Source organism: Dipodomys ordii, unplaced genomic scaffold, assembly GCF_000151885.1.
Source record: "Dipodomys ordii isolate 6190 unplaced genomic scaffold, Dord_2.0 Scaffold151, whole genome shotgun sequence".
NCBI classification, from domain to species: Eukaryota; Metazoa; Chordata; class Mammalia; order Rodentia; family Heteromyidae; genus Dipodomys; species Dipodomys ordii.
The window spans coordinates 4186982-4213188 of NW_012267367.1; the positions used below are offsets into that span (position 1 = coordinate 4186982).

General features: G+C 38.9%; 1 protein-coding gene across 1 annotated transcript in view; it reads left to right on the plus strand.

Moving 5' to 3' along the window:
* Samd12 (sterile alpha motif domain containing 12) overlaps positions 1-23343 on the plus strand; it is a 211596-nt gene extending 188253 nt beyond the window's left edge. The window contains exons 4-5 of the mRNA XM_013032213.1: positions 22772-23028; positions 23254-23343. Of these exons, the coding sequence (XP_012887667.1) occupies positions 22772-23028; positions 23254-23343 (347 nt within the window). The remainder of the gene's footprint in view (positions 1-22771; positions 23029-23253) is intronic.
* The last annotated feature ends 2864 nt before the right edge of the window (positions 23344-26207 follow it).

Genomic DNA, 26207 nt, shown 5'->3' on the forward strand with positions numbered 1-26207 from the left:
TCTCTCTCTCTCTCTCTCTCTCTCACACACACACACACACACACACACATGCACACACACACAGACACACACACACGCACGCACACACAAAACAAGTAGTACATTGCATGATTCTTGTCTGGGATGTTATATAGAGTCAAATTCATTAACTAAACCAGTATAATCGTGATTGCCAGAAGGAAGGCGGCGGCATAGAGAGTTACAATTTGGTGGGCATCTATAAGATGAAAACATTTTTTGTTATGCACAAAAAATGTGAATATAGTAATGCTACTAAATTGTACACTTCAAAACAGTGAAGATAGTAAATTGTATATATTTTGATATAAGTACAAAAGCAAGTCATAGTGTTTATCTTAACCTAATTTCCTCATAAGAAATGTAGGAGGCACACATTTGAACGAAGGCCTGCATATTTCTCTTGTTTAAGCTTCTTCTTTTTTATAGCCAGCAGAAAATAAACTGGATACTAGATTTGGTGCAATCAAGGTTGTGTAGTTAACCACATTTCTCAACCTTCTTGCATTGCTCTATAGGAACTATTTTTATGGCTGACTATAGAGAGAAATAAAAAAGAAATCAACGATATTTGCTTTGTTATCTGCACATATGATTTCTATCTACTGATAATATTTATCTATGGAAAATGTTATCTCCATCTAGGCTTTCTGTATAGTGTGAGAAAAGAACATAATAAAGTCTGTGAGCTCATTAGTGGCAAAGATCCAAAAGCATTTCAAACATGTTTTTTCCATACTTTGCAATTCTAGGACAAAATAGATTGTCTTTCCTTCAGTTTTTCCTTTCTCCTTTATTTTCCTCTCTTGCTTTTTCTTCCCCCTGGTTTATCTCAGCTCAGTAAATTTTTACATGGATCAAGACAGAAAGTTTCTGGAACCCCAGAAAACCCTTGTGCTTTTTCACAATCTATGACCTCAGAATTAACCACTATTCTAACTTTTGCCACAGTAGATTAATTTTTTTATTTATTTATTTATTTATTTATTTCATGCCTGGCTTTTCTTACTCAGTAATGTCTCTGAAGGATTTATCCATATTGTTGAGCATAACTATACTATTTTTTCACTGCTGAACAATATTTTGTTGTGTGAATAAAGACAGCTTATTTGAAATTCAAATTTCATGTTTATAAATAAAGTGTTATTCTCTGAAAAAATTAAGGAAAACTGCTGTCATATATGTGTGTGAATAGAGAGCTAGATAGATATAGACTTGGAAATAGATATATAGATATAGCTACCTTAATAAGTACCTCAGAGTTTACAGAGATCATTCCCATTCAGCCTTTGACCAGCAGTGTGTGATAGTTCATGTTCTTCCATATCTTACCCACATTTGGTATCATTGGTGGTTTTTACGTTAGCCTTTATGGTGAATTTGCAAGAACAGTGTTTTCATGAATTAAGAAAGACAATTGAACTGGGCATTGGTGGCTCATGCCTGTAATCCTAGCTACTCAGGAGGCTGAGATCTGAGGATCACAGTTCAAAGCCAGCCCAGAGAAGGAAAGTCCATTAATTAACCACCAGAAAACTGAAAGTGACTCTGTGGCTCAAGTGGTAGAGCACTAGCCTTGAGCTGAAGAGCTGAGGGAAAGCATTCAGACCCAAAATTCAAGCCCCATGACTGACAGAAGAAAAAAAAAAGACAATTGAAAGAAGAATGAACATACAGGTCTCAGGAGTAGGCAATGGTGAGCTAATATTTCTCTATTATGCCTGTAATTCTATCTACTTAGTAGGCTGAGATCTGAGGATCACAGATTGAAGTAGGTTTGATGAGCTATAATTTCTCTATCATTATCACCCAGTGACTTCACCCTAGATCAGTTGAGTGAGAATCCCAGTCTATGAACCTTTGTTAACATTTTTTTTGGATTATTGATGCTTGTGTAGACACTACAACTTAAATTTTTGTGTAGCAGAAACCTTAATTGGCAATGAAGAAAATCGAGTTAAATGTGACTATATTCTCAACCTAGCAATGAGACATAGCATTGGGACACTTAAGAAAATTACAGACATCCTATCCTTCATATCTTATGTTCTTACACACAGGTTTTCAGACTTCTGGATGGAAAAGAGAGAAAATGAGACTCGAAAAGTTTTGGTTTTTTTCAAGAAGCAGGAACTTTGCAAAATTAGTATAGACACCAATCAATATAGGATACCATGTAGGATATTTTACAAGTGAATCAAACAGATAGACCACAAAACTTAGCCTTTTATTGTTGAAGAACAAACACAACTTGTCACATACAGTGTAAAGATCTGAGAGCATTTTTGTCATCAAGACCCCCATTGTCTCTGAATACAGGTGAGCAGTTCTTCTTTGTAAGAAGACTTTGCTGTTGTTTCTTGACCTTCTAGAGCTTCCCCTCCTTCTTATTTCTTTATGATACTTCATTGTACTGTATCATAAGAGACTGTCAAGTCCCAATCTTTAATGTTGATCCTTTAAGTACATTTTCTCCAAATATTCACAATTGGTTTTAAGAAACTCTTTTGGAGCTGGGGGCTGACAGCTCATGCCTGTAATCCTAGCTGAGATTCTGAGGACTGTGGTTTGAAACCAACATAGGGGAGGAAATTCTATGAAACTCTCATCTCCAATTAACTACCAAAAACTCAGAAGTAGATCTGTGGCTCAAATTGTAAAACACGAACTTTGAGTGAAAAAGTTAAGAGGCAGTACGCAGACCCTGAGTTCAAGCCCCAGTACCAGTATAAAGAGAGAGAGACAGAGACAAAGAGAGACAGAGGTAGAGAGAGAGGAGAGAGAAAAATAATTTTAGTTGTTGGTTGGTTTTTCTTTTTTGTCTTTTTTTTATAATGGAGTTCATAGTAGAATCCTTTTCTGTAACAGATACAAACTATATATGAGCCATTTCATGCAATCCTCATTCTTTTGATATTGTTATATAAATGCCATTATTCTTCTTTCATTTTGGGTTATTTTTTAACAGATGTAGACTGAGGACAAAAGAACTTAACATATTGTCCAAATATACCAATATTAATATGTGAATCTCAAGAGGTATTTATTATACCGGAACTTCTCCTTATTGTGCCATACAGCCTCTCAAGTTAATAATCATATATATATATATATATATATATGTATATGTATATATATATACATACATACATATATATAATATATTCTCCATTTCCAGTCAGAATTCTAGCCTAATTTGCTCAACAAGTTAGGGCACATTTTTTCCTTGCTATTTGTTGGCAGTGTGGTGTGAACATGCAGCATTCCCTGCCTAGGCCACAGCCAGCATTAGTGTTTATGTGGACAAATGTGATTAATCACAAGGGAAGCTTAGTTCCCAACTCACAGTGCAGGCTTGGGGTGGGCAGACTCTCCGTAGGCATTCCGGATACATTTCAGAGATTACTCACTAGCAGTTTTTACCTGATTTCTGTATATTCCATTTAGTAGGCCTCTCTATCATAAGTGGCTTGCAGCAACTGGTTACTAGTATCAGATTATTTTTTCTTATGATGGAAAGCAATAAAATATCAACAAGATCATGATGCCTTTATCCAAGACTTGTGTTTTTAAAGGTCATATGGTGAAATCTGAAGATAACAATTTTTTGATAACTCTGCTCTGCTTATCTTGGTAAATGCCAATATCTCTTATTTTTATGGTCGTCTTTTTTTTATCAGCACATTATCCCATACCTCCTTCCTCTCCTCTCCTCAAATACCCCTCTCTCTCTCTCTCCCTACCTTCCTCCCCTTGCCCGCTCTCTCACACACACACATACACACTTAGTTGAACTAATACTCATTGCTCCTTGCTAGAGGAGAAACAGAGCTAGAGATTTCTAGGATGAAATGACATTCCACAGATGAAAGGTTAGGGTTTTTACAGACACAGTAACATCTACCAACCTTTGACCCCTGTGGCTTTTCTGGCGCTCACAGTCCTTTGTAAGTCCCATGCCTGGATCTTTTGACCCTCTAGCTTTTCTGACTCTCACAGTTCCCTTTTTATGTCCCAGTTCCTGGATCCTTTGCCAGGGTTCATATTATACATGATTTGAATCATTATCTAGAAAACTTTCAGATACATTTCTGCCTCCTTGATGTTTCAGTGCAATTTTTTCCATTTGCTTCTCCTCTACATCTTACATATTTCTCTGTGATATTTTGGTCTATGAGGACTTGTGCCTTTGATTGAGGGCTCTGACTCTTTAAATGTGCTTTTTTAGTTTCCCTACTTTATCAGAAGATTATAGGTACTTCCAGTAGCATATTAAATCTTGGTGTCAAATGCATGAGCCTTCTTTGATAGATGACCTAATGAGCCTTTCTATCTCTAATCTCAATGACTTTGTGATACTGAATTATTTCTTTTCATAGCTGTGGCATTTTCTTCTCTAACTTCCCTGGGTTGCATAGGTTTTCACAATTAAATGTGGTGGATTTTTTTTAGACACTGTTGACTTTAAATGTAGGCCTTTTCTTTTAGAAAGACAAGGAAATGGAGTTTTATAAATCAGAATATTGACCTTCAAATATAACTAATAAGAAAGAAATAAAGAAAATGTAAATCATATTCAAGAAAGGCTCACTTTCATGTTACAAATGAAAAATCGTGTGGATACCTTTATGAGCTATGAAAAGATACTCTGAAAATAAAATCTCAAGGTTAAATTCAGAGACACATATAGTAAATATTTGAGCAATATCAATATCTTCAAAAGGTGTAAGTCAGTGTGTGTGTGTATGAATTCTGTGTGTTGTGGAAGCAGATAATCTTATTATGTAGTTTATTTAAAAGATGTTTTCTCAGGTCACATGTAGTGGCACATTTCTATAATCTCAGCACATGAAAGATTGAGACAAGAAGATTGTGAGTTCAAAGCTAGCCTGGACTACATAATGATGGCTTGTCTCAAAAACAAACAAACAATTTTCAAATTAAAAAAAAAATTTAACTGGGTGCCGGTTGCCCAAGCCTGCAATCCTAGTTACTCAGGAAGCTGAGTTCTGAGGATTGCTGTTCAAAGCCAGCCCAGGCAGGAAAGTTGATGAGATTTTTATCTCCAAAAGATTATAAGTACTTCCAGTGGCATATTAAATCTTGGTGTCAAATGCATGTGCCTTCTTTGATAGCAAAAAGCTGGAAGTGGAGTGGTGGTTCAAGTGGTAGAGCAACAGCCTAAGCAAAAAAATTCAGAGAGAGTGCCCAGGCCCTAGTTCAAGCCCTAAGACCAGTGTGCACACACATACATGCATACACACACAAATACACACACACACACATATTTTAAAATGATGAATTCTCATAGATTTCTTACATAGCCTCATGAGGTTTTAGTGGTTTTGTGTTTTCAATAATGCCCCAATATGTGACAATCCAATGCAGAAATATATAGGATCTAAGGAGAGAGAAAAGATTAGAGAAAGAACAAAATCAGGATGGCTATTGACTTACTGTCAAAAGAAAGCTGAAAAAAATAGTATAAATTCAAATTTTCAGCTCTGTCTAGTTTTCAGAGTGCTTTATGAAAGAGGAAGAGCTCTGAACATATTCAGTTCAAACACTAACATCCTTTCTGTTAGAAGCAAATTACAAAAATGGTCCAGAGTCCTTCGAGTGAGATGATGTGCCACTGTAAAATCTAACCCGAACCAAAAGAAATTTGATATGCCCTTGGAGATGTAAAGTCATTTCAAAGAGGGGGCCCATCTCTTTTCTCCAGTTTGGGCACATTTCAAAGTTATTCTTCACTGGAGTAGTGAAATTGTAATATTTGACATCTTTATGTAGTCCACTTAATTTAACCAATATAGTCTTCATTGAATCAAAGCTGTTGATATTATGGCAATGATACATTTGTCAGGTATAAGATGTTTTCTCAACCTCAGCTCTCTTTGTTGTGGCTGATCAGTATTCATTGGAACCAGCCCCCTCCTTGGACAGAGGCCGCTCGTGGCGTGTGCCAATATGGTGCAATGTGTGTTGATTTACAGATTTTTGTAGCTGAAGGCGTGTATTCTGCTATGCTCCATTACTCAGCATACAGAGGAAAACATTTCCATTGTGAAAGCAAGCTCATTTCAATTGTTGAGGAAATGTAGCTTCTACAAGGGCCACAGAATGATTCTTCATTTCCCTGTGGCTTTGTTGTGTGTGACTTTTACTTATTTACTATCCAGGTATCTTTTTTTGTTGTTGTTGGTCATCCGGCTTGAACTCTGGACCTGGGCGCTGTCCCTCAGCTCTTTAGCTCAAGGCAAGCGCTTTACCACTTGAGCTACAGCACCACTTCCAGTTTTTTGGTGGTTTATTGGAGTTAAGATTTTCACTGACTTTCCTTCCCGGGCTGACTTTGAACCGCAACCTCTGATCTCAGCCACCTGAGTAGCTAGGATTACAGGTATGAGCCACCAGAGCCTGGCTATCCAGATATCTTCTAATGGAAACTTACTATACAAACACCTACAATCATGGATCAATGAGTTATAGTTTGTTTTGTTTATTATGTAAAAAATTGTTCAAAATAATGTTGATTGTGTTACATTAATAAAACCTAAATTGTCTGGCTTCTGCTTGTCATAGGTTTGACCAAAGGCACTAATTGTTTAGGCTAGAAAGCCATTGTCAGGATTCTTAACCTCGCTAGATGTTAGTTGATGAATCTTAAAAATGAGAAGAAAGTAACTGTGTCTACCTGTTAGAAACTGATGAGATAATTCATGTCAACCATGAATTATCTGCCTTCAGCAAAATTGATTATGCATAAATGTTTATATATGTGTGAAAATATATGCATGTGTATGCATATTTATGTATGTATTTGTGATTTATATAGTGTTCAAGTACATAGTGTACTGTGATTATATAGTACTCACAGTGTTCATGGAAAATGAGACACACTTATAAAATCAATAGATGATGCATGCAGAATTTTTAGCAGGTTTGTCTTACTAATTATACATTTCCAAGGCCACTATTAAAATTCATTTTCATTTCCTACACACATATCTACTCTCTGTAAAGACAGGTGACCTATAAATATGCTAGATAGTACAATAAAGCCACCTGGTCAGTTTTAACATCACCATGGGCTACATGTAATGTTTGTGTCAGGGAATCTATTAGCACCTCTTCACACCTTAGAATCCTGTAAGAGTAAGAAGCTAGCTCAGAGAAGGTGATCTGCCACCCAGAAGCTTATTGGATAGTGTCCTTGTGTGCAGCAATTTTGAGAGAGATGAAAAAGAATTGTACAGAGTTGAGGCTAGGATGTGATTATTCAGCACAGCTGGACCTTGGTTGACCCTAAGGGAGCTCTGGAGCTAGAATTGCTCTTCCAGGTCGGGCCAGGTTAGGTTAGAAGCTGGATCTAGTCTTTCCCTGTCCATGTCCCCAGTCATTGGATCAGGCTGCTTTTAAGAAGAGGGCAAGGTAGCTCTGAATACAAGCTATTCCCAGAAGGGCTTGACAGCTGTCAACTGGCTACTCAAACAGCTATAAACTCTTTCATCTGCAAGAAAGCTCAACATGGCATAGCATATAGTCTTTCTCACTCAGTAGAATCAGTTATTATTGAGATTTGTGGCCTTATGTAGTTTACAGTATCTGTTTTCAACTTTTCTCAGATCCTACTCACTCCACTTTTCTCTTTTTTCCCACTTTTCTATCAACCATTTATGGTGTACAATTAACTGTACGTACTTAATCGTATGAAATTTGATGAGTTTTTATCTACGAATGGCCCAGAGAAGCCATTACTAGACTCAAGTTCAGAACATTTCTATCACTTACAGTAGTGCTTCATTTCATTTCCTTTTTAACTCATCTCTCTCCCCGCAAACTTCCTCCCTCAATACCACTGAACTCCTTTGTCAAGTAACATTGTTCACTTTCTAGAATTATACAGAAACGAGATTGATGGCACTCTAATGAGGGCTGGAAATTAAACAACATGGAAAGATTCTCTTCCTTTTCAAATGATTTCTTTGTATATGCAGAAAAAGATCAGGCAGCACGGAAGGTAGGGGAGATGAGCTTTGGAATTGAAAAATAGTCATTTGCAATTTCACTGCTTCCTCCTTGTTATGTATGTGATTATCCTCACATTATTTAAATCCTCAAGCCCAATTTTTCCATTTAAAGAATGAGACTAATAATTGAACTTACCCAGAAGATTGTCACAAATATGACATTAAAGAAAGAGCAATTGCTGGCAGTTATCCCCAGCACATCATAATTTTCCAATAAATTGTTTACGATGATGGTTTTTATTGTAATAATGAGGTGGCAGAGGTTTATGGATCCATTTCCATGTAAGTCCTTTACCTTTGTCTATTGGGTCAAATGAAAAATACCTTACCTAACAGAACAGCTGTTATTATATGATCTAGACATGACTCTACTCTTCTAATCAACCGCAAATCAGGGTTTCTGTGCTTCACTGACTTGCCATTGCAAGTCTTGCTCTAATAATCTAATATTAGATTCCTCCGCATACAATAGATGACCAGGTTCTTGAACTACATGCTTTTTGTTGTTTTGCATTTTTGTTGGGGTACAGGGACTGGGGCTTGGACTCAGGGTATGAGTGATATCCTTTAACTTTTTCCCTCAAGACTGGTGCTCTACCACTTGAGCCACACCTCTACTTTTTTGGTGATTAGTTGGAGGTAGAGCTGCAAAGGCTTTCCTGCCCAGGCTGGCTTCAAACTTTAATCCTCAGTCTCCCGCACAGCTAATAGTTTAAACATGAGCCACTGGCCCCCAGCTTGAACCACACTCTTGACACCTCCTTCTCTCGTTTCTTTCCATGTCTCCGGCCACTCCCCAGGAGCCTTCTCACTGTCTACCCACAGTACCCACTTCATACTACAGTTCTTCATTCCATTAGGAATGGGAGCTCTTTGCTCACATTCCATTTCTCCTTGCCCAGGGTGTTTGATGTCAACTCTACGATGGTGACTTCCAAGATAAAATTCCAGACATGGCTTCCTCCTGAAGTTTGAGCCTTTACATTTACATGCCTGCTTTGCCTTTCTATTGAACATCTTATCAACACAGTCTGACCCAATTTCTTCCATGTTCAAACCAGAACTATTGCTCTTTTCCTTCATACTTGCTGACATGATATTTTCCATATCAACAGTTGCAACTTTCATTTATCTCCCAAGTCAGGAACACAAATACTGAATCTCTTAACCAGTTCTTGTGTTTCTACATGCAAATTTCTCCTCTCTGCTTGTCCTATCTGTAATTTTCTAATAGAAACTACCAGGATGTCTTAGCTCATCAAAAGCTAGTTTCCTGATGACTTTACTTCCAAGCATTTTCTAGGTTCTCAACTCTCAGATTACTTTTTATAGGAAACCAGAGAGAAAACGTTGCAATATAAATTTCATCATCATGTTTCTACACTGACTTTCCAATATGCTAACAGTAAATAGCAAGATCCTTGATCTGCCTCCAAAATGTGATCTTGGCCTGGTCTGCCACCTACCCTCATGTTAAGTCCCTGGCCTCCCCCTTGGTTTCATTGCCTTCATTTGGAGCCCTGTTCTACAATAAATTTACATGCATGTTCCTTCTGCCTCAAAAACAGTCAACCTACTCCTCTCTGTTCTGTCTGATACTTGAGATAGATGCCTCAAAGTACCTTCTTCAAATTTACTTTTCCCACATATGTTTACATTTCCTACATTCTTTTCACTAAAAGCATTGTATTATTTTTCTGTTGAAATTTTGTAATTATCTGAGTAATTTTTAGTACTTCCATGAAGCTGAAAACACAGGGATTGTATATATTGGATTCAAAACAAATGCCCAGGACTTGACCTAATATCAGGCACATAGTAGGACAATAAGTACTTATTAGATGAATGCTGGACTGCAGGCAGGCACCGTTCACCTTATATTAGCAATATAGTTCTAGTCTTTGCTTAGCTACTTATTAGCCATGTAACTTTAGTCAAGTCCCTTTCCTGAGCCCATTTTCCTTTTCTGAAAACTAGAGATTTTTTTATTCTTACATTGCCATTCATTTATTCATCAGACTTTTATGAACTTGCACCACCTGCTGAGCTCTGGAGTCACTGAGTTAAAGGTAACTTGTGTTCTCTTCAAAAAGAGCCCAGACTTAAATAGAGAAGAAGAGAATGTGAACAAATTCACAATTATACTGTGTATATATCACCATGAAATCTATGCAGGTTTTGTTTAATACTTGATTTGAAATAACCCAAACCAAGTTAGATACCATGAAAGTTTATTAATTTATTATCTAATTTTTGCATAAAAACTCTAAATGATTCAATCTTGTCCATTTTAAAGAAGAAATTGTGTCCTAACAGCATTTAGTAAGTTACTTAAGATGACACAGCCAGCATGAGGAGACACCCAGCGTCAAAGCCAATCTTTCTTCTCCAACCTTTGGTCTCCTTACAAACAAAACAAAAGCAGTTAGAATGCATAAATAAAAACAAACATTAAGCCACCATCAGTGACTCACACTTGCAATCCTAGCCACTCAGGATGCTGAGATCTGAGGATCACAGTTTGAAGCCAGCTCATGCAGGAAAGTCTATGAGACTGTGAGATTCATCTCTAATTAACCACCAAAAAAGACAGAAGTGGAGCTGTGGCTCAAGTTGTAGAGCACTAGCCTTAAACAGTGCATAGGCCCTAAGTTCAAGTGCCAGGACTCACACAGACATACATGCACACACAGACACACATACACACACTCTCTGTCTTTTTAAAATAAAAATATAGCCTTGCCCACTTTGGTTTTCTCCAATAATTACATTAAAGTCAAAGCTCTACAACAATATCCTCTCTATAAAGTTCTCAAAGAATTTCAAACCATGGTCCTAAGTAACACATTGTTCACCATGAGTACAATAGAATATACACTTAATGCACTCTTTTTGTAATTGACCATAAATAGTAATAAAATGGGCCAAAAGTAAGTTAGAATAAAATACATAGTTGGAAGGAAATTGTGTATAATTTTCTTTTCTAACTTAGATTTGGTTTTAAAATGCTTAAGTTCAAACCAGTTATGGTAGCTCATACATATAATCCTAATTACTCAAGAGGCTGAGATCTGAGGAGGAAAGTCTGTAAAACTCATCAGGAAACAGAGCAGGAAAATCTGTAAAACTCTCATCTCTAATTATTAGCAAAGAAGTGGAGATGTGGCTCAAGTGGTTGGGTGCCAGCCTGGAGTGAAACACCACAAGCCAGAGGATAGCACCTAGGCTCTGAGTACTTGTACTAGTACTTCAGTACTAGCATGAAAAATATAAAAAGCATAAGTTCAATGTTACTTTATTCTTCTTGCAATAATTAAACTTTTGTCAGACTTCATTACTCTTATTCATGAGTTTTCTTAGTTTAAATTTTACAAAGTACCATGGGTACATGCTTTGAGAAGTTTCAAGATCAAAATCATGGAAGTTCCTACTTGTAGAACTGATTTGAATCCTTGTCCTGATACTTCTATTTTTTATTTGTTGTTATTTGGGAGGGAGTGTGTTACATTATCACCAACAGTATCATTGTCCTCATCCTTAAAATGGAGATTAAGAATTCATCTCAGGCCCGTGTCGTGGATTAACTTGGCACAACGAATGAAAAATGATCCAAACATAGTAGAAGCTTTCCCCTAAAAGTGTGTTCTATATTGGTTTGTCTCACAATCTATCTAATTTTGAGGATGAATCTGCCTTTTATTATCATTATGAGATCAGTTCTTTAAAAGCACACTTATAGATCAGTGATTCACAACCAGGATAGTGTTAACCTTCATTAGACGTTTTTGATTAATGAAATTGGAGCAAGAATGCCAGATGAAAGGTCAGAGATATTTTCAGAAATATACCCTACAATGGATGGGACAGGCCACTTTCCTCATGACAAGTAGGTACACAATCCCCAGAGGGGCTATGAAACCCTGTTCTAGAAAGACAATGTTAAGCAGAAAAGCTTGAGTATACTTTAATAGCATGTTCATGTCTTTTGTGTATGCTGGGGCTGCCCTTGAGGTTTTGTGCTCAGGTTAGCACTCTACCACTGGAGCCACAGCTCCACTTCTGGCTTTTTGGTGGCTAATGGAGATAAGATTCTCACAGATTTTTCTTCCTGGGCTGGCGTCAAACCGTAATCCTCAGATCTCAGCCTCCAGAGTGGCTAGGATTACAGGTGTGAGCCACCAGCACCCAGAAGACTGAAAGTTTGTCACTTGCTAGAAATAGATAAAGATAGTCATGTTAAATGAAAGTAATCAATCCCACAAAGACCAAGTAATGCTTGTTTTTTCTCATTTGTAAATACTATGAAAACTCAAAGGAGAATCCAAAAGCCAAAGGCATCAAAGTAAATCAGGGTCTACTATGGATGTGGAAGAAGAAAGGAAAAGATGGAAAGGAGGGGGAATAGGAAAGAGTAAGAGAGGGAGTAACTCTGATCAAGTACATACATTTATAGAAATGTCATATACAAACCCTTACTCTGCTGGGTACCAGTGGCTCACACCTGTAATCCTAGCTACTCAGGAGGCTGAGATCAGAGGATCGCGGTTCAAAGCCATCCCGGGCAACAAAGTCAGTGAGACTCTTAATCTCCAATAAACCACCAGAAAACCAGAAGTGGCACTGTGGCTCAAGTGGTAGAGCACTAGCCTTGAGCTGAAGAGCTGAGAGACAGTGCCCAGGCCCAGAGTTCAAGCCCCATGACCAACAAAAAAAGAAAAAAGAATGTTCTTTTCTCCTTTTCCTTTTCCGTCCTCCTTCCTAGAAAGGTTTTTCATTGTCACTACCTGGATCCCATCCATCCATTTTGGTGCTCCATCTTCCTGTGAGAGTGGGTTACATAGCTGCCTAGGGCCTTGGGTCATCCTGTGCTTTTCCTTGAGAAAACAACAATATTGCTGTTTTATTATTCTATTGCAATGAATTCTTGCCAGCACAGATAAAGAGAGAAAATGTTGTACAATCCCCATGTATCAAGTGGAGAACCTGTGACCTGAAGAGTGAAATCTCTCAACTGTCATATAGCTAAAAGCTGGATAAGGCAGGACTAGACTAGGCCTGGACTGTGAAGTCCAGACAAAAGCCAGATGTCACAGTCTCATCAGCACTGGAACCAGATTATCAGATCACTGTGTGCAATATTAAGGTTTGGCTAGTCTAATGAAAAAGACATGCCTGCTCTCTCTAACTCTTCTACTGAAGGTATCTGACACAGGGACAATATTCACTTATTAATTGCAATCACTAATTGTTAAATATTTTGAAGTCTAAGGAAAAACAAATTCCTCAATATCAAGAAAAGAAAGTCAATGTTGGTTTAAAACATTTCTTTAAGCATTATGGTGGCTATCAGTATTACTTAAAGTAAATGCATGTAATAAAAACTACCAGCCTCCCGTGTGCCTGTTCTCTTCAGTATATGAATGCTACGTGTGACCTGTGGTTGTTTGTTTATGGACATGAGAAGAATATTGAGGAGGAGGACAGTGACATTTACCTGGAGACCTTTTATATGCTCTGTACTAATTAATTGTAAAAGATGCCTAATGCATCTGGTGACTCTTGATTCAGAGAGAAACCCAAAATAATGCATACAGATTCTGACAAATAAAAGTAAATGTACCAACAGACTTGCTTTACCTATCAAGGGCAGGAAAGGCCTTTAAGGTCATTTATTTTATCATAAATCTTCAACCTTAGTCTCTGTTAGGTTGGTACTAGACTTCCTTGCTTGGAAAATCTGCTCTAGGTTCAAGAGAAGCAATTTCTGAGTCATCTCAGGGACTGAAACAAAATCCCTGTAAAAGTAATTTTTTAAAGTAAAAGTTTTTAAAAGTAATTTTGTTGCTCTTGTTGTTGTTGTTGTTAGTTATGGGGCTTGAACTCAGGGCCCAGGCGCTTATCCTGAGATTTTGTGCTCAAGGTTATCATTCTACCACTTCGACCCGTAGCTCCACTTCTAGTTTTTTGGTAGTTGATTAGACTTTCCTGCCCAGACTGACTTTGAACAGCGATCCTCAGATCTTAGCTGCCTGAGTAGCTAGGATTATAGGCACGAGCCACCAGCGCCTAACTTTAAAAGTAATTTTTGGAGGGGGTTTGGTAACTCCATGTACTACTAACAACATAAAAATATTTAACCTTTTATTTACTTATGGGGAAAGGGCTAAAAATAACACAGGGCCACAGGTTTTTTTTTTTTACTCTGTTTGAAAAGCACTGGAATATATTTTCTCTCTGAATTTATATTTCAGGTGGGAATTAATGTTATTCCAATTTCCTCCTATTAACATCATCAGCTCCTGAATATAGTCAGCTGAAAAAAGCAGATTGTCTAAAACAGTCTTTTTACCCAAGACTGGTAAAAAAATAATAATAAATCAATATGCATTTCCCATAAGTAGGTAAAGTACTTACAGTAACCACAGGGCAAATTTCTATTAACCCTTCTCTTCCTTGGCCTACGGAAGAGTGAGGAATTGGCTGCTAATCACTGAATGTCACTAAGAGCAAAAGAGCAAGCTAGGCAATGGGCTACACTCACAGGTAGGAGTGAAAGTAGATGGATTGGTCTTGGAAGGTTTCACTCATCTTCTTGCCAGGAAATGAGGTATTTGGTTGGCTGACCTCTGAGTCCTTGCTACTAGCTCTGTTATTGGGTGATTCGTAGCTATCTTTAAGAACTCAGGGACATTGGGTTGGAGGTTTAAGAAGATGGACATGCAGTACATCTCCAGGTTATAGTAAACAAAGGGCTTGTTCAGATTAGTCCTTGACTCTCCTTGGTCACAGTTGGCTGTTAACTTAGAATAGGCTGCACAGAATTCAGTGGCACAGCTTACATCCCGTTCCTACAGTCAGTTAAAGCCCTGAGGATGAGACTGCCCAAAATTCTTTTCCTGTGAAAGCAGAAATGATGAGGAAAGAAAAGGAAGAAAAGTCAAGATATTGAAAGTATGGCAATGTCTTAGCCAAATATGGCCCATGATTTGTATGTCTCTTATAACATGGGAAAAGTGGGCAACACTTTTAATTCATTGTTTACATTTAATTTTAGCTTTAAGTAGTTGTACAAAGGAGATGCTACCCTTCCACCATTCTCCCATCCCTCCAGCTTACCTCTTCCCTTAGTTTTCTTAGTTTTGAAGAATATGCACTGAATTTTACAACTGAATTTTTTTTAACCTGAGAAATGTCATAAGCGTCTGGATTTTCAGTTGGTCTTAACTTAAAAGTAGGAAAAGCAGCAACTACCATTCTCTATTCTGGCTGCATTTTTACACAGCCACATGTCTTAAAATTGCCAATTTTAGGAAAGCCACTGTCCAGTCCACTAGAGTCCACCTCATTTCAGTGGTCCCTTAGAGCAAGTTCTCTCCACACCATCTTACCATCCTGACAGCCAGGGCTCTGGGTTCGTGACCTTTGGGGTGATTGAGTAAGCAGGGTAGCCAAGTGCATCAAACAGAAGTGCACAGCCAAATTTAAGGTTTATTCCAGGTACTTTCTAAGGAATAATAATGAAAATGCCAATATTTTTCAATCATTAAGTTAAAAAAAAACAAATTACTGTAGATTCATACCATTCATACCTACACCACAGGACTACACCTCAGGAGATGTTTTTTGAGATCGGGTAAGGGATTTTTTGAGATCGGGTAAGGGAAGTGACAGTTTAGTGACTCACCAGCTAGGATCTGTTTGTCAAGATTCTCATGGTACATATGATTCAGAGGAGCTCAACTAGCCCCTCCTCTTTTCTCCCATCTACCTTCACCATGCATTGACTTGCATAGCCCAGAAACCCACAGAGTCTCACTTCAGGCAGGGCTATATTGAGGAAATGAAATTATTTTGCCTTTCTCCCTCCTTCTCCTCTCACCTCACATCTCTGTCTTTCATTCTTAGCTCTGTGATCTCTGATAATTTAATTCTCTAGCATATTCTCTCAACATGGCAGCAAAGAGAGCCATGCACAGCAAGTATAGCATTGTACCTCAGGAGAAAGTCCCAAAAGGAACAACTCCCCCTTAGTAATCAGAACAGTTCCAGCAAAGAATTTGTATTTGTTCTATCCAGGACACATGTTCAACAATATTTTAGCAAATATTCAGTGCCAACATTGAGTCAGGCTTGGCTTAAGCACTTGGAAATATCAGGGAAGCCCTGTATTCATACAGCTTTTACAATGATGGTAGAAGGTAATTATATATATAAGCCTGGTGTGGTGGCTCAAGCTTGTAATCCCAACAACTTGGAAGGCAGAGAGCAAGGGATCACAGTTGCTCAGGCCAGCCTGGGCCAACAGAAGTTCAGGCAATTTCATCTCAACCAATGGCTGGATGCACTAGTGAGTGCCTGATATCCAATAACAGGAGAATCACAATGGCTGGGTGCAGTAGTGGATTCCTGTAATCCCAGTTACACATGGAATCATAAGTAGGAACACTGCAGTCCAGGTCAAACTGGACATAAAGCAGATAATCAAAGCAAAAAGGTTTCAAGGCGTGACTCAAAGTGATAGAGTTCCTGCCCATCAAGTGCAAGGACCCAGTAAATCAATACCCAGTACTCCCAAAATATAAGAGAAGATAAGAATAAATGTAATAGGCAAGAGCATTCTATAGTGTTTTCAAGGTAAAAAGTCCCATAGACATTTTTTAATTATTAAAAGCTCCAGGCCAGACATAGTGATGTATGTCTGTAGTCCCAGCTACTTAGGAGGTGGTGATTGAGAGGATCATTATCGAAGGCCATCCCAGACAAAAAGTTAAGCAAAACCCCCATCATCCCCATCTCACACACAAGCTGAGCATGGTGGTACACATCTGTGATCCCAGCTCTGCAGGAATAATAGGTTGGACAATCTCAGTCTAAGACTAGCCTTGGGGTAAAAGTACAAGACTATCTGAAAGGGAACTAAAAGGAAGAAAGGGTTGGGGGGCATCAAAATCCAGTACTATGGAAAGGAAAGGAGAAGAGAAAAGAGGAAGAGAAGAAAGGGAAAGGGAGAGAGGAAGAGCTCTACCAGGGATGAACATCAACGAAGAGTCTCTTTTGCCATCTATGGGTAAAGAATGTCATAGGCAAAAATAGGGTGCTGCTATTCATTGTGCAGTGGGCTGTTTCACTACTGTGCACATCCCCTCTTATATCTACATGTGCTCCTCCATAGAGAGGAGACAAAGGGAGATGTGAGATCAAGGCTGGTCTAGGAGACATAGCCCAGGCGAGGCCTCCTCCCTGCTTCCTGCTTTGTGCCCAGCAGTGCAGTCCTTTGCCAGATTCCTTCAGTGTCCTGTTCTGGTTCTTCACTGTGCCTCACATGCCTTTCTCCTTCCTATGCACCTCCTTGAGTTTTGTCTTTTGTTCAAGGGTTGCCAAAACTTAAGCACCTCTTCCATGAGCTCCCTAAGGACCTGTACTTGTGCCTCTGGCGGGGAAATTATCCTCCTCATCTGTCTTCTAGCTCTTAGTAGAGGGGCCAGGTCAGTCCATGGTTCACACAGTGATAAGGAAGTGATGAGCCTGCTCAGTGGCTGCTGCCCCAGGCCCCTCAGTCCTCTGCCTCTGACTTCTGAGAGAAGACCTTGTACATGGTGATATGAGGCCTGTGTCTCCATCACCTGCCTTCAACCTCATTGCCTGAGAGTAGGCCCCTTTATATGAATCAGAAGCCATGGGCCAGAGAACACGAGGTTCTACTCCAGGTGAGTGAGTTGGTTAGCATCATAACTTCTACAGTGGCTATGATAGCTCTTAATCAGATAGCTTTAGCTATGATAGCTCTTAATCAGTCATAATACTTTCAGAGACCTGTTTTAAATGAGTTCGTCCATGTGAAGTACTTAGCACTGTGTTTCAAACACTGTAACTGTTCACACTGCTAGGAGGAGGAAGAGGAAGAAGCGGAGGAATATAGAGCCTTGGCACCCAGCTATCACAGTGGTTCTGAATTGTGAAGGGTGTGTGCATATGTTATTTGACCCTCACTGTGTAATTTTTATTCATCTATTAGGCATTAAGATTCCAGTTGAACTTTCCTAAGAGTGATATATGTGTGTATGTTTCCATACAGAGAGAGAGAGAGGGAGGGAGGGAAAAAGAGAGAGAGAAAGAGAGAGAGAAAAACTGTTGTGTGATTATTGAAGTTGCTAAGTCTGAAATCTACAATGTTGGTGGCTCAAATGAGGATTTTTAGCTCAAAAGCCAGAAGTTGGTCCACTCTAAAAGGAATCTGACTTACCTAATCTACCAAGTTCAATATCTCTCTCATCCAGAAACAATAACTGAATGTATGAGTACCTCATGGCCCATCCCAGCTACTGTGATGGAGCTGGCATACACAGTAATATCTTCAGATGCAGCAAAACTCACTTTCCCAGGCTGTACCAGCTTACTGTTCGGCTGTGTATTTCCTGGCCTGGACCTCCACAAGAAGTTCTGTGGTATTGCTAGCATTGAGGAAGGACTTCTGATGGAATTCAGGTCTTCTTTTTCTTAACGCCAACCACCAAGTGAAACAATTTTAATTGTCCTCTTTTGTTTAACTGTATCCTGTACATTGTTCCTCCAGATCCCAGGTATTCCCAAAAGGGGAAAAACATAGCACATCTCTGATTTCCTTCATCCAACACATCCTCTCCTGGAGAAGTGACTCCATTTCCTGCTAACTACTGGAGCCACCAGCCATTGGTGGGTCAGGTTAGAAATCTGAATCATCTCTGAGATCTGCTTTTCCTTCATGTGCTACTTGTATGCATTACAAAGTCTAAGAATAGATTCAGGGTTCTTACTCTTTTCTTCCTCTCCAGTCCTAAGGCACCACCACTTCCTGTTTAGGCTTCCTGTGGTATTTTCCAGACTCTTCTGAGTGCCCTATACTTAGCCCTCTACCCCTGATCCACTTTCCACCTAGTGACAGAAAGATTCTGTTAACCTGATGTTGTGCCCAAGTTACCCTTGCTCAAACCTTATCTATTTGTAGACAGGGCTGTATTATCTAGCCCCTGCCTGCTCTCAGACTCTGTTTCCTATTATTCTCTTGTCCTGTACTGTTTGCCACGGGGACACTAGCCATTCCCCTAAATGCCTTGGCAATTCTATTCCTTCCTATTTACTTCTGGTTCCAGTGTCACCTTTTCACTTTCTTAATCCCCCAAAGCACAACATCTATCATCTTCCTGTCAGGAGTCCCTGCCTGGCCCCCCAGCTCCACACCCTGCCTTGTCTTAGAGCACTTACTTCAACCTGACATAAAATCTTGGTTTCCATATCTGGAGAAGGCCCTGGTGTCTTGGTACATCTTCTTCCTCACACTGCACAAGGAGCACTGGGAGGACAAAAGACACTGCACATCTCCCCAGCACTTAGACTTGTGGCAGGCCTAGGATGGTGCTCAGCACAGTGTTGATAAAGGAAAGACATAGAAGAATTGGGAGTCTTAATGATGTAAAGACTTTGAGTTTTTCCCAACTCCACTGTAAATCTGAGAGCCCAGCTGCCTGTATCACCTAACTACCATTTATAACCAGTTTGAGGAACTAGCAGACTCATTTGGTTTTTGCTTTGAGATGGAGATGATTGTTCACCCTTGATCCTCTCTGTGTGTCAATGAGTGGTTACAGAACCACCGTGCTCTTGTGACAAAGTTATAGCCATCCAAGTGCTGTCTTTCTTGTGTGTCTGCAATAGCAGCCTCCCTCTTCATCCACACTGTTACTGGACTCTTGTAAAAATCTTTGCTTTATCTAGTTCTTGTGATTCTTACTTGCTCTTTAAGTCTTAGATTAAACGACGTTCACTATATGATGGCTTCCCAATGCCCAAACCACATGAAGTCATCCAATTTTGAGCTCCCATATTTCTTTGTTTTGTTGGGGTTTTTTTATTTTATTTTATTTTGTTGCAAAGGATATGTACAGAGGGGTTACAGTTACATAAGTAAGGTCATGAGTACATTTCTTGTCGAACATTGTTAACCCCTCCCTTGTTTTTTTTCCCACTTCCTCTCCCCCAACTCCCCTCCCTGCAAGTTGTAAAGTTCATTTCCTACATATCATCTTTTGAGTATCGCTGTTGCATTCACCCTTTGTCCTTGTTTTGTCATTTTTTTATTCCCCTTCCCTTCCCCAAATCAGATAAATGTACATACAAGATATAGAGTACCAGGGGTACCAGGATCAAAAGTAGTGACTAAAGGGGATAAACCAAATGGGGGAAAAAAAGAACTTCATACTGTACATTAAAAACAACAAAACCCTCTTGTTTCCATATCTTGAAGTTCATTTCAATTGGCATCATTTTATATGGGCATATGTAATAGCTATTGAGCTATTGTGATCCTCTGCTAGGATCATCCTAGATATATACTAATTGCTACAAATGAGGGAAGCCATGGAACCTATGTTTCTTTGGGTTTGGCTAACTTCATTTAATGTGATTTTTCCCCAAATCTTTCCATTTCCTTAGGAATGGGGCAATGTCATTCTTTTTCATGGAGGCATAGAATTCCATTGTGTAGATATACCACATTTTCTTGATCCATTCATCTACTGAGGGGCATCTGAGTTGGTCCATATCTTATCTGTGGTAAATAATGCTGCAATGAACATAGTTGTGCTAGTAGCTTTAGTGTGGCCTTGTTTGTGATCATTTGGGTAAATGCCCAGGAGTGTGGGATTGCTGGATCACAGGGGGAGCTCTCATATTTCTCCTTACATAGAATTCATCGCATACCTGTAGACACATCATTAGCTACCTTCTTTGCCAGTCGGAAAGCTTCAAGAGTGACCATCGTGCCTTGGTCATCATTATGCCCATATGATGCATATGGTAAATGCTCAATGTTTGTGGGAAAAATGTATTTTATGGTAAGCAACACAAATCCACACTATAAATGAAAACAAAAGATATAATTGATGACAGACTCCTTACTACTTACTTGATGCCTGCATGAAAAGCAGCACATTTATTTATATGGACTTTTCTTTTAATGCATAGTCAGCAGAAGGAATTAAAAAGGACATCGATGGGATATTGCTCCCTGAAATGATTTAATTATTTCAAAAAGTGGCAAAAGCACCAGCCTGATGGCACTGAAGAAACCATGGAAGCCAGTGAACTGGATTTCACTCCAGATTCCCATTCCCCAATCCTGATCTTTCCCAGATGATTTATCAGGAAATTCTATGCACATTACCCTTGATCCTTCTCCTGAAGATTAAGCCTTTTATTTTTCTGCCAAGGAAGATAAAGCATAACTGGAGGTATAGTGGGAAGAGTTTGGAAATGTTTTTGCATGTTAAATATTCTTTCATTTCTCCACTTCTTTTTCTATGGAATGGAAAGTAAAATATCTATAGTCTCACAATTCAGATAACAACATTTGAACAGCTGAATAGTTAATATTGAAACAGATGTGTGCTTATTCCAGCACAAGCTCAGAGTGGCAGAGACTTATGGGATTTGATAGGAATCACAGTAGAGGGGAAGCATGCAGGCCTCTAGGGGAAAGAAAGGGGCTGAGAGGAGATGGTGCAGGGCTGCCCAGTGTCTGGGTGGGTGGCACTGCAGGCACTCACTTCTAGTGTACCTTGCTCAGTACTCTCCAGATGTCCATGTTCACTTTGTTTCTCCTTCACTCACCTTATCCTCAGCTAAGAACAGAGTTCTCAACAGCTGGATATAGACACCAGTCCAATGCCAGTGGTACAGTGGACATGTGGAGGGCTGCAGATTCAAGCCAGACTTTCAATACGTGTTTCATAGAAGCATGCTTGTACCTCAGGCTGCGCATTGCTGAGGTTTTCCTAAGCAGAGTTAGTGCATCTGGTTCTGCAGCTGGGCTGTCAGTGACAGACTGCTGCGGCCGCTCAAGAACCCACCTCTAGGAAGAGTATTGTTTCTATGGAAACCTGCAATCTGTGACCCAAATATCCAGATTTGAAATTTGCTGTTTTATCTACCTGCATGTACAGACAAGTTAGGATTATTGCTATTGTGTAAAAATTAGAGTTCTCTTACACATGTGACTTCTCTTCATCCAGTCTTTTTCTATTATATTTTTACTATCTTCAGGTAGCTGTACAAAGGAGTTTCAATGCAACATATCAGCTTATTTTTTTAATTGTGAAAATACCATACAGAGGGGGTTACAATTACATGGGCAAGGTAATGAGTACATTTCTTATCAAGCATTGTACCCTCCTTCTTTGTTTCCCCTTCCCATCCGTTCCCATCCCCTACCCTCCCCCCCCACGCCAAAGTTGTAAAGTTCATTTTTCAACATAACAACTTGTACATCTCATTGTTGCAATGGGTCCACCTGTATCCCTATTTAAACAATTTGTTTTTTCCTTCCCCTCCACAAATTATACCAACATCAAATACAATGAAATCAAATACAGGGGGTATACCATGGGGGAGGGACATACAAAGCAACAAAGAAATATCTTATAAATACGACATATAAGCTTATGAGTATAGTGCATCTTGTTCCATGTTACCTCTTTCATCATTCTCCCAACAGCACCCATCCCCTCCATTTTCCTAATTTCATAGGGTTTGAACTGTATATTATGACTGCCAGTCCCTGTAGCCAGACCCCCTGCTCTGAAGCATCGGTGCTTAGTTGGAAAATTCTATTCAGCAAGGTTAGCCCAAGCTGGAAATCCTCCAGCAAACTGCTCATTTGCTTTGCTTTTCATTTAACCCCTTTGCAGGACGAGCCCTGTTGAGACTCACAGACAAGAAGCTGGAGCGCATGGGGCTTGCCCAGGAGAACCTCAGACAGCACATCCTACAACAGGTGCTCCAGCTGAAGGTGCGAGAAGAGGTCAGAAACCTGCAGTTACTCACACAAGGTACCCTGCTGCCTTCCAGCGGGTGGGGGGAGAGCCAAGGGGAAGACAAAGAGCCTGTCACAGTGACACGTGGGAGGTTGGGGGACTTAGTCACTATTTGCTTGCAAGATCCCTTTGTTGAAAAAGAAAAGATATATACATATATGTATATATACATATATACATATATATATATATATATATTTAAAGACCCTTTTCTACCCAAAACATTTCTTTTTCAAAGTTTACTACAGAGAAAGAGATGCATAAATAAGGTCACCCTCTATAGCTATATAGAGTATGCACTTCACAGCCTCAGAGTATGCCAGTAATATAAATCAGTGTTTGACTTTATCGTCTAGAGTTGTTCAGTGTACAGTCTGCAAAACTGTACCGTGCAGCTGTGTTGTCTTCATCTAACCACACATGCTGAGGGTGTCTTTGGAATTTGACTGATTCCATAGTTAACAGTGATATAGGTAGAAATTATGTTGTGTTTGTTTTACTTTGCTTTTCATTAGCTAATGGAAGACAAGTATTTTTATGTGTTTTATGTAAATATAATTATAAATATGCATACTTTTTGCCTCTTGAACACCCTATTTTGCCTCTTGAAAATAAAACAATTTAAAAATGTAGACTAAAGAGAATTTAAATCTGGGCTATTAAGGCCATGTAATTCTAAACAGGAATTATTAATAACTTCAATATTTTGAGATCACTGAAGTCTTATAGCTATAAAGTGGCAAGGGAAAAATCTATACTTTGAAAAGAACCTTGTTACATTATATGTAACTTGGGTTTACACAAAGTCAACTTCCACTGGCTGTAAACTTTGTTTCCCTGTTAGTGCCCATTGTGCATCATTTTTTTTAAAAAAGCATGCTAAAATATGTATTTTCAAGAAAGCCTGATAAAATATGTGTTTTCAAGAGCCTTGGGTATTTTTCAATCTGCAGAATATTGTAATTGCATGCATACTGATATTGGAGAAATCTGGGTCAGCCGACTTTCATGTTATTGCATTTAGATTAACCCCGTAATAGTCCATTTGCCTAGAGGAAATAATGTGCTGCCTGAAAGAAGGCTGCTGCAGGGGAATAAATTATAGACTGTGAGCTATATGAAAATAATATTGTTTATCTGCTCAGCATTGTTTGACTTTTGTACTGAGGCACCCCCACGTATGAGTCTTTAGGTAGTGCTACGCTGAGTGATTTAAGTTTGAAGATGACAATATGATATGCTTTTAACTTCCCTTAATAAAGAGATAGACATGTGAAGATTTATAACAACAACAAAGAATTCAAAGTGCTATTTATAAAATGAAAAGCAATTGAAAAAAACCTAAAGGTTCAATAATATGGAAAGTCATTCTGCTTAATTTCACAAGGTGCAACCTGATACAGTCCTTCAAGTTATAACCTCAAGAATATATAATGTGAGAAAGGACTCAAGAAATGGGGGAATCTGTTTATGAAATGTTACTTGCAATTAGGTATATATGCACAACACACACACACACACAAGGTACAAAGAAAGAACATTGCAATCAAGTATGTAATATTTCAGTAGCTCTCTCTGGGTGGTAGAATGGTAAATGATTTTAATTGTTTTCGTTATATTTCTCATTGTTTTCCAAGTTTACATTACAGTTACAATCAGAAAATTTGTGAAGCTACCATAGTAGCAGATTTCTATCTAGGCGTAAGCAGCTTCTCTTTAATACCTGGACTTCCTCAGCTATTCACCCTCTGTGAAGCTCATGGAGTTGTGTGTGTTTTTACAAAATCATTTCCTGAGCCTTCGTTGCACCAGATGCATAATACATAGGATGTTTCCTGAGATAGTGCTCAAGTCTATTAAGCCATGTACATGTTTGTGTTCTGGTAATATTAAGTTCAGCCTTTCCTATTTCGTGGTCAGCACTTCCTTCAGCTGTAAATAGCTTGCACATCTTTCATTTGTACATTCTCTTTAAAAGAGATCACTGTTCTCTAACTCCAGGTATATTGTTTAAACTCCTCTGACCTTTCCTTTTTTTCTTTTTCTTTCTTTTTTTTTTGGCCATGGGGCTTGAACTCAGGTCTGGACACTGGTCCCTGACCATTTTTGCTCAAGGTTAGTTCTCTACCACTTTGAGCCACAGCTTTACTTCCAGTTCTTGAATGGTTAATTAGAGATAAGTCTCACAGGACTTTTCTGCCACAATTCTCAGATCTCACCCTCCTAAGTACCTAGAATTATAAATGTGAGCCACTGATACCAGGCTTCTGTGACATTTCTTACTGCATATTAATACTCAAACTCATTTTACATAAGACATCCTTTAGAAAATCCAGTCTCTTATTGATACAATAGTTTCTCAAAAATGATAATATATAGGAAACAAAACTCACATGATTTTAAGGCTAAAAATAGTGGTTATAAAGCTAACTACAGAAGCCTTGAAATATTTGCATCTGGTTTTGCTACAGTAAGAACTTGAGTTCCTTCCAGCTAAAGGAACTGAGTGAGACTTGCCATAGGAATGACCTTCTGTTCCATAGTAGGTATTTGAGTCTTCCTATCTACAGATCTTAATCAGCAGAAAGAACAGGCAGATCTCAGCATGTACCTCGGTGCATGCTGAATGCCTGGGCCTCCCTTCAATAGACACTTGTAGGAATGGAACAGACCTCCCTGCATCCCACATGGCTGTGTGAAGATCATTGTTTCTGTTGGTGTTGATTGTCTAGTCTGTTCTGACTACCTCTGGATGCTGGGAAGCCAAGGTTAAGGTATGGAGAAGTCAGTGTCTATTGAAGGTCGCTTCTTTCTAGGCCTTCTACTGGGGTCTAGTTTCTGCTATTCTCAACTAGCAAAGCAAAGAAGGAGATCTCTGGGCACTAATCCACTTGTGATACTGCACCCATATTCCCTAACTTCCCAGTGAAGGCCCCATGACAAATAGCATCAGCTTAAGAGTTAAGGATTCAATATGCCAGTTTTGAATAACATAGTATTAAATCCTTTACCTAGATGTCTTAAGTTATGTTGGGTTTATTTTTTACTAATCAACTAGCACCTTAAAGGAAAATTCTTGGCCTTGTGTGCTGGCACCATCGGAGGCAGAGGTACTGGGATCATTGTAATCTGAAATCAGCTCTAGTAAAAACTGATGAGCTTACCTAAAATGTAAAACAAAAAATGTTCTGGGGGTGTGACTAAAGTGTTAGAACACACCTGTCCACCAAGCACAAGGCCCTGAGTTCAAAATCTAGTATCACCATAAAGAAGATTCCTATCTCCAAAGTAGTCCATTTTTAAGGAAAGG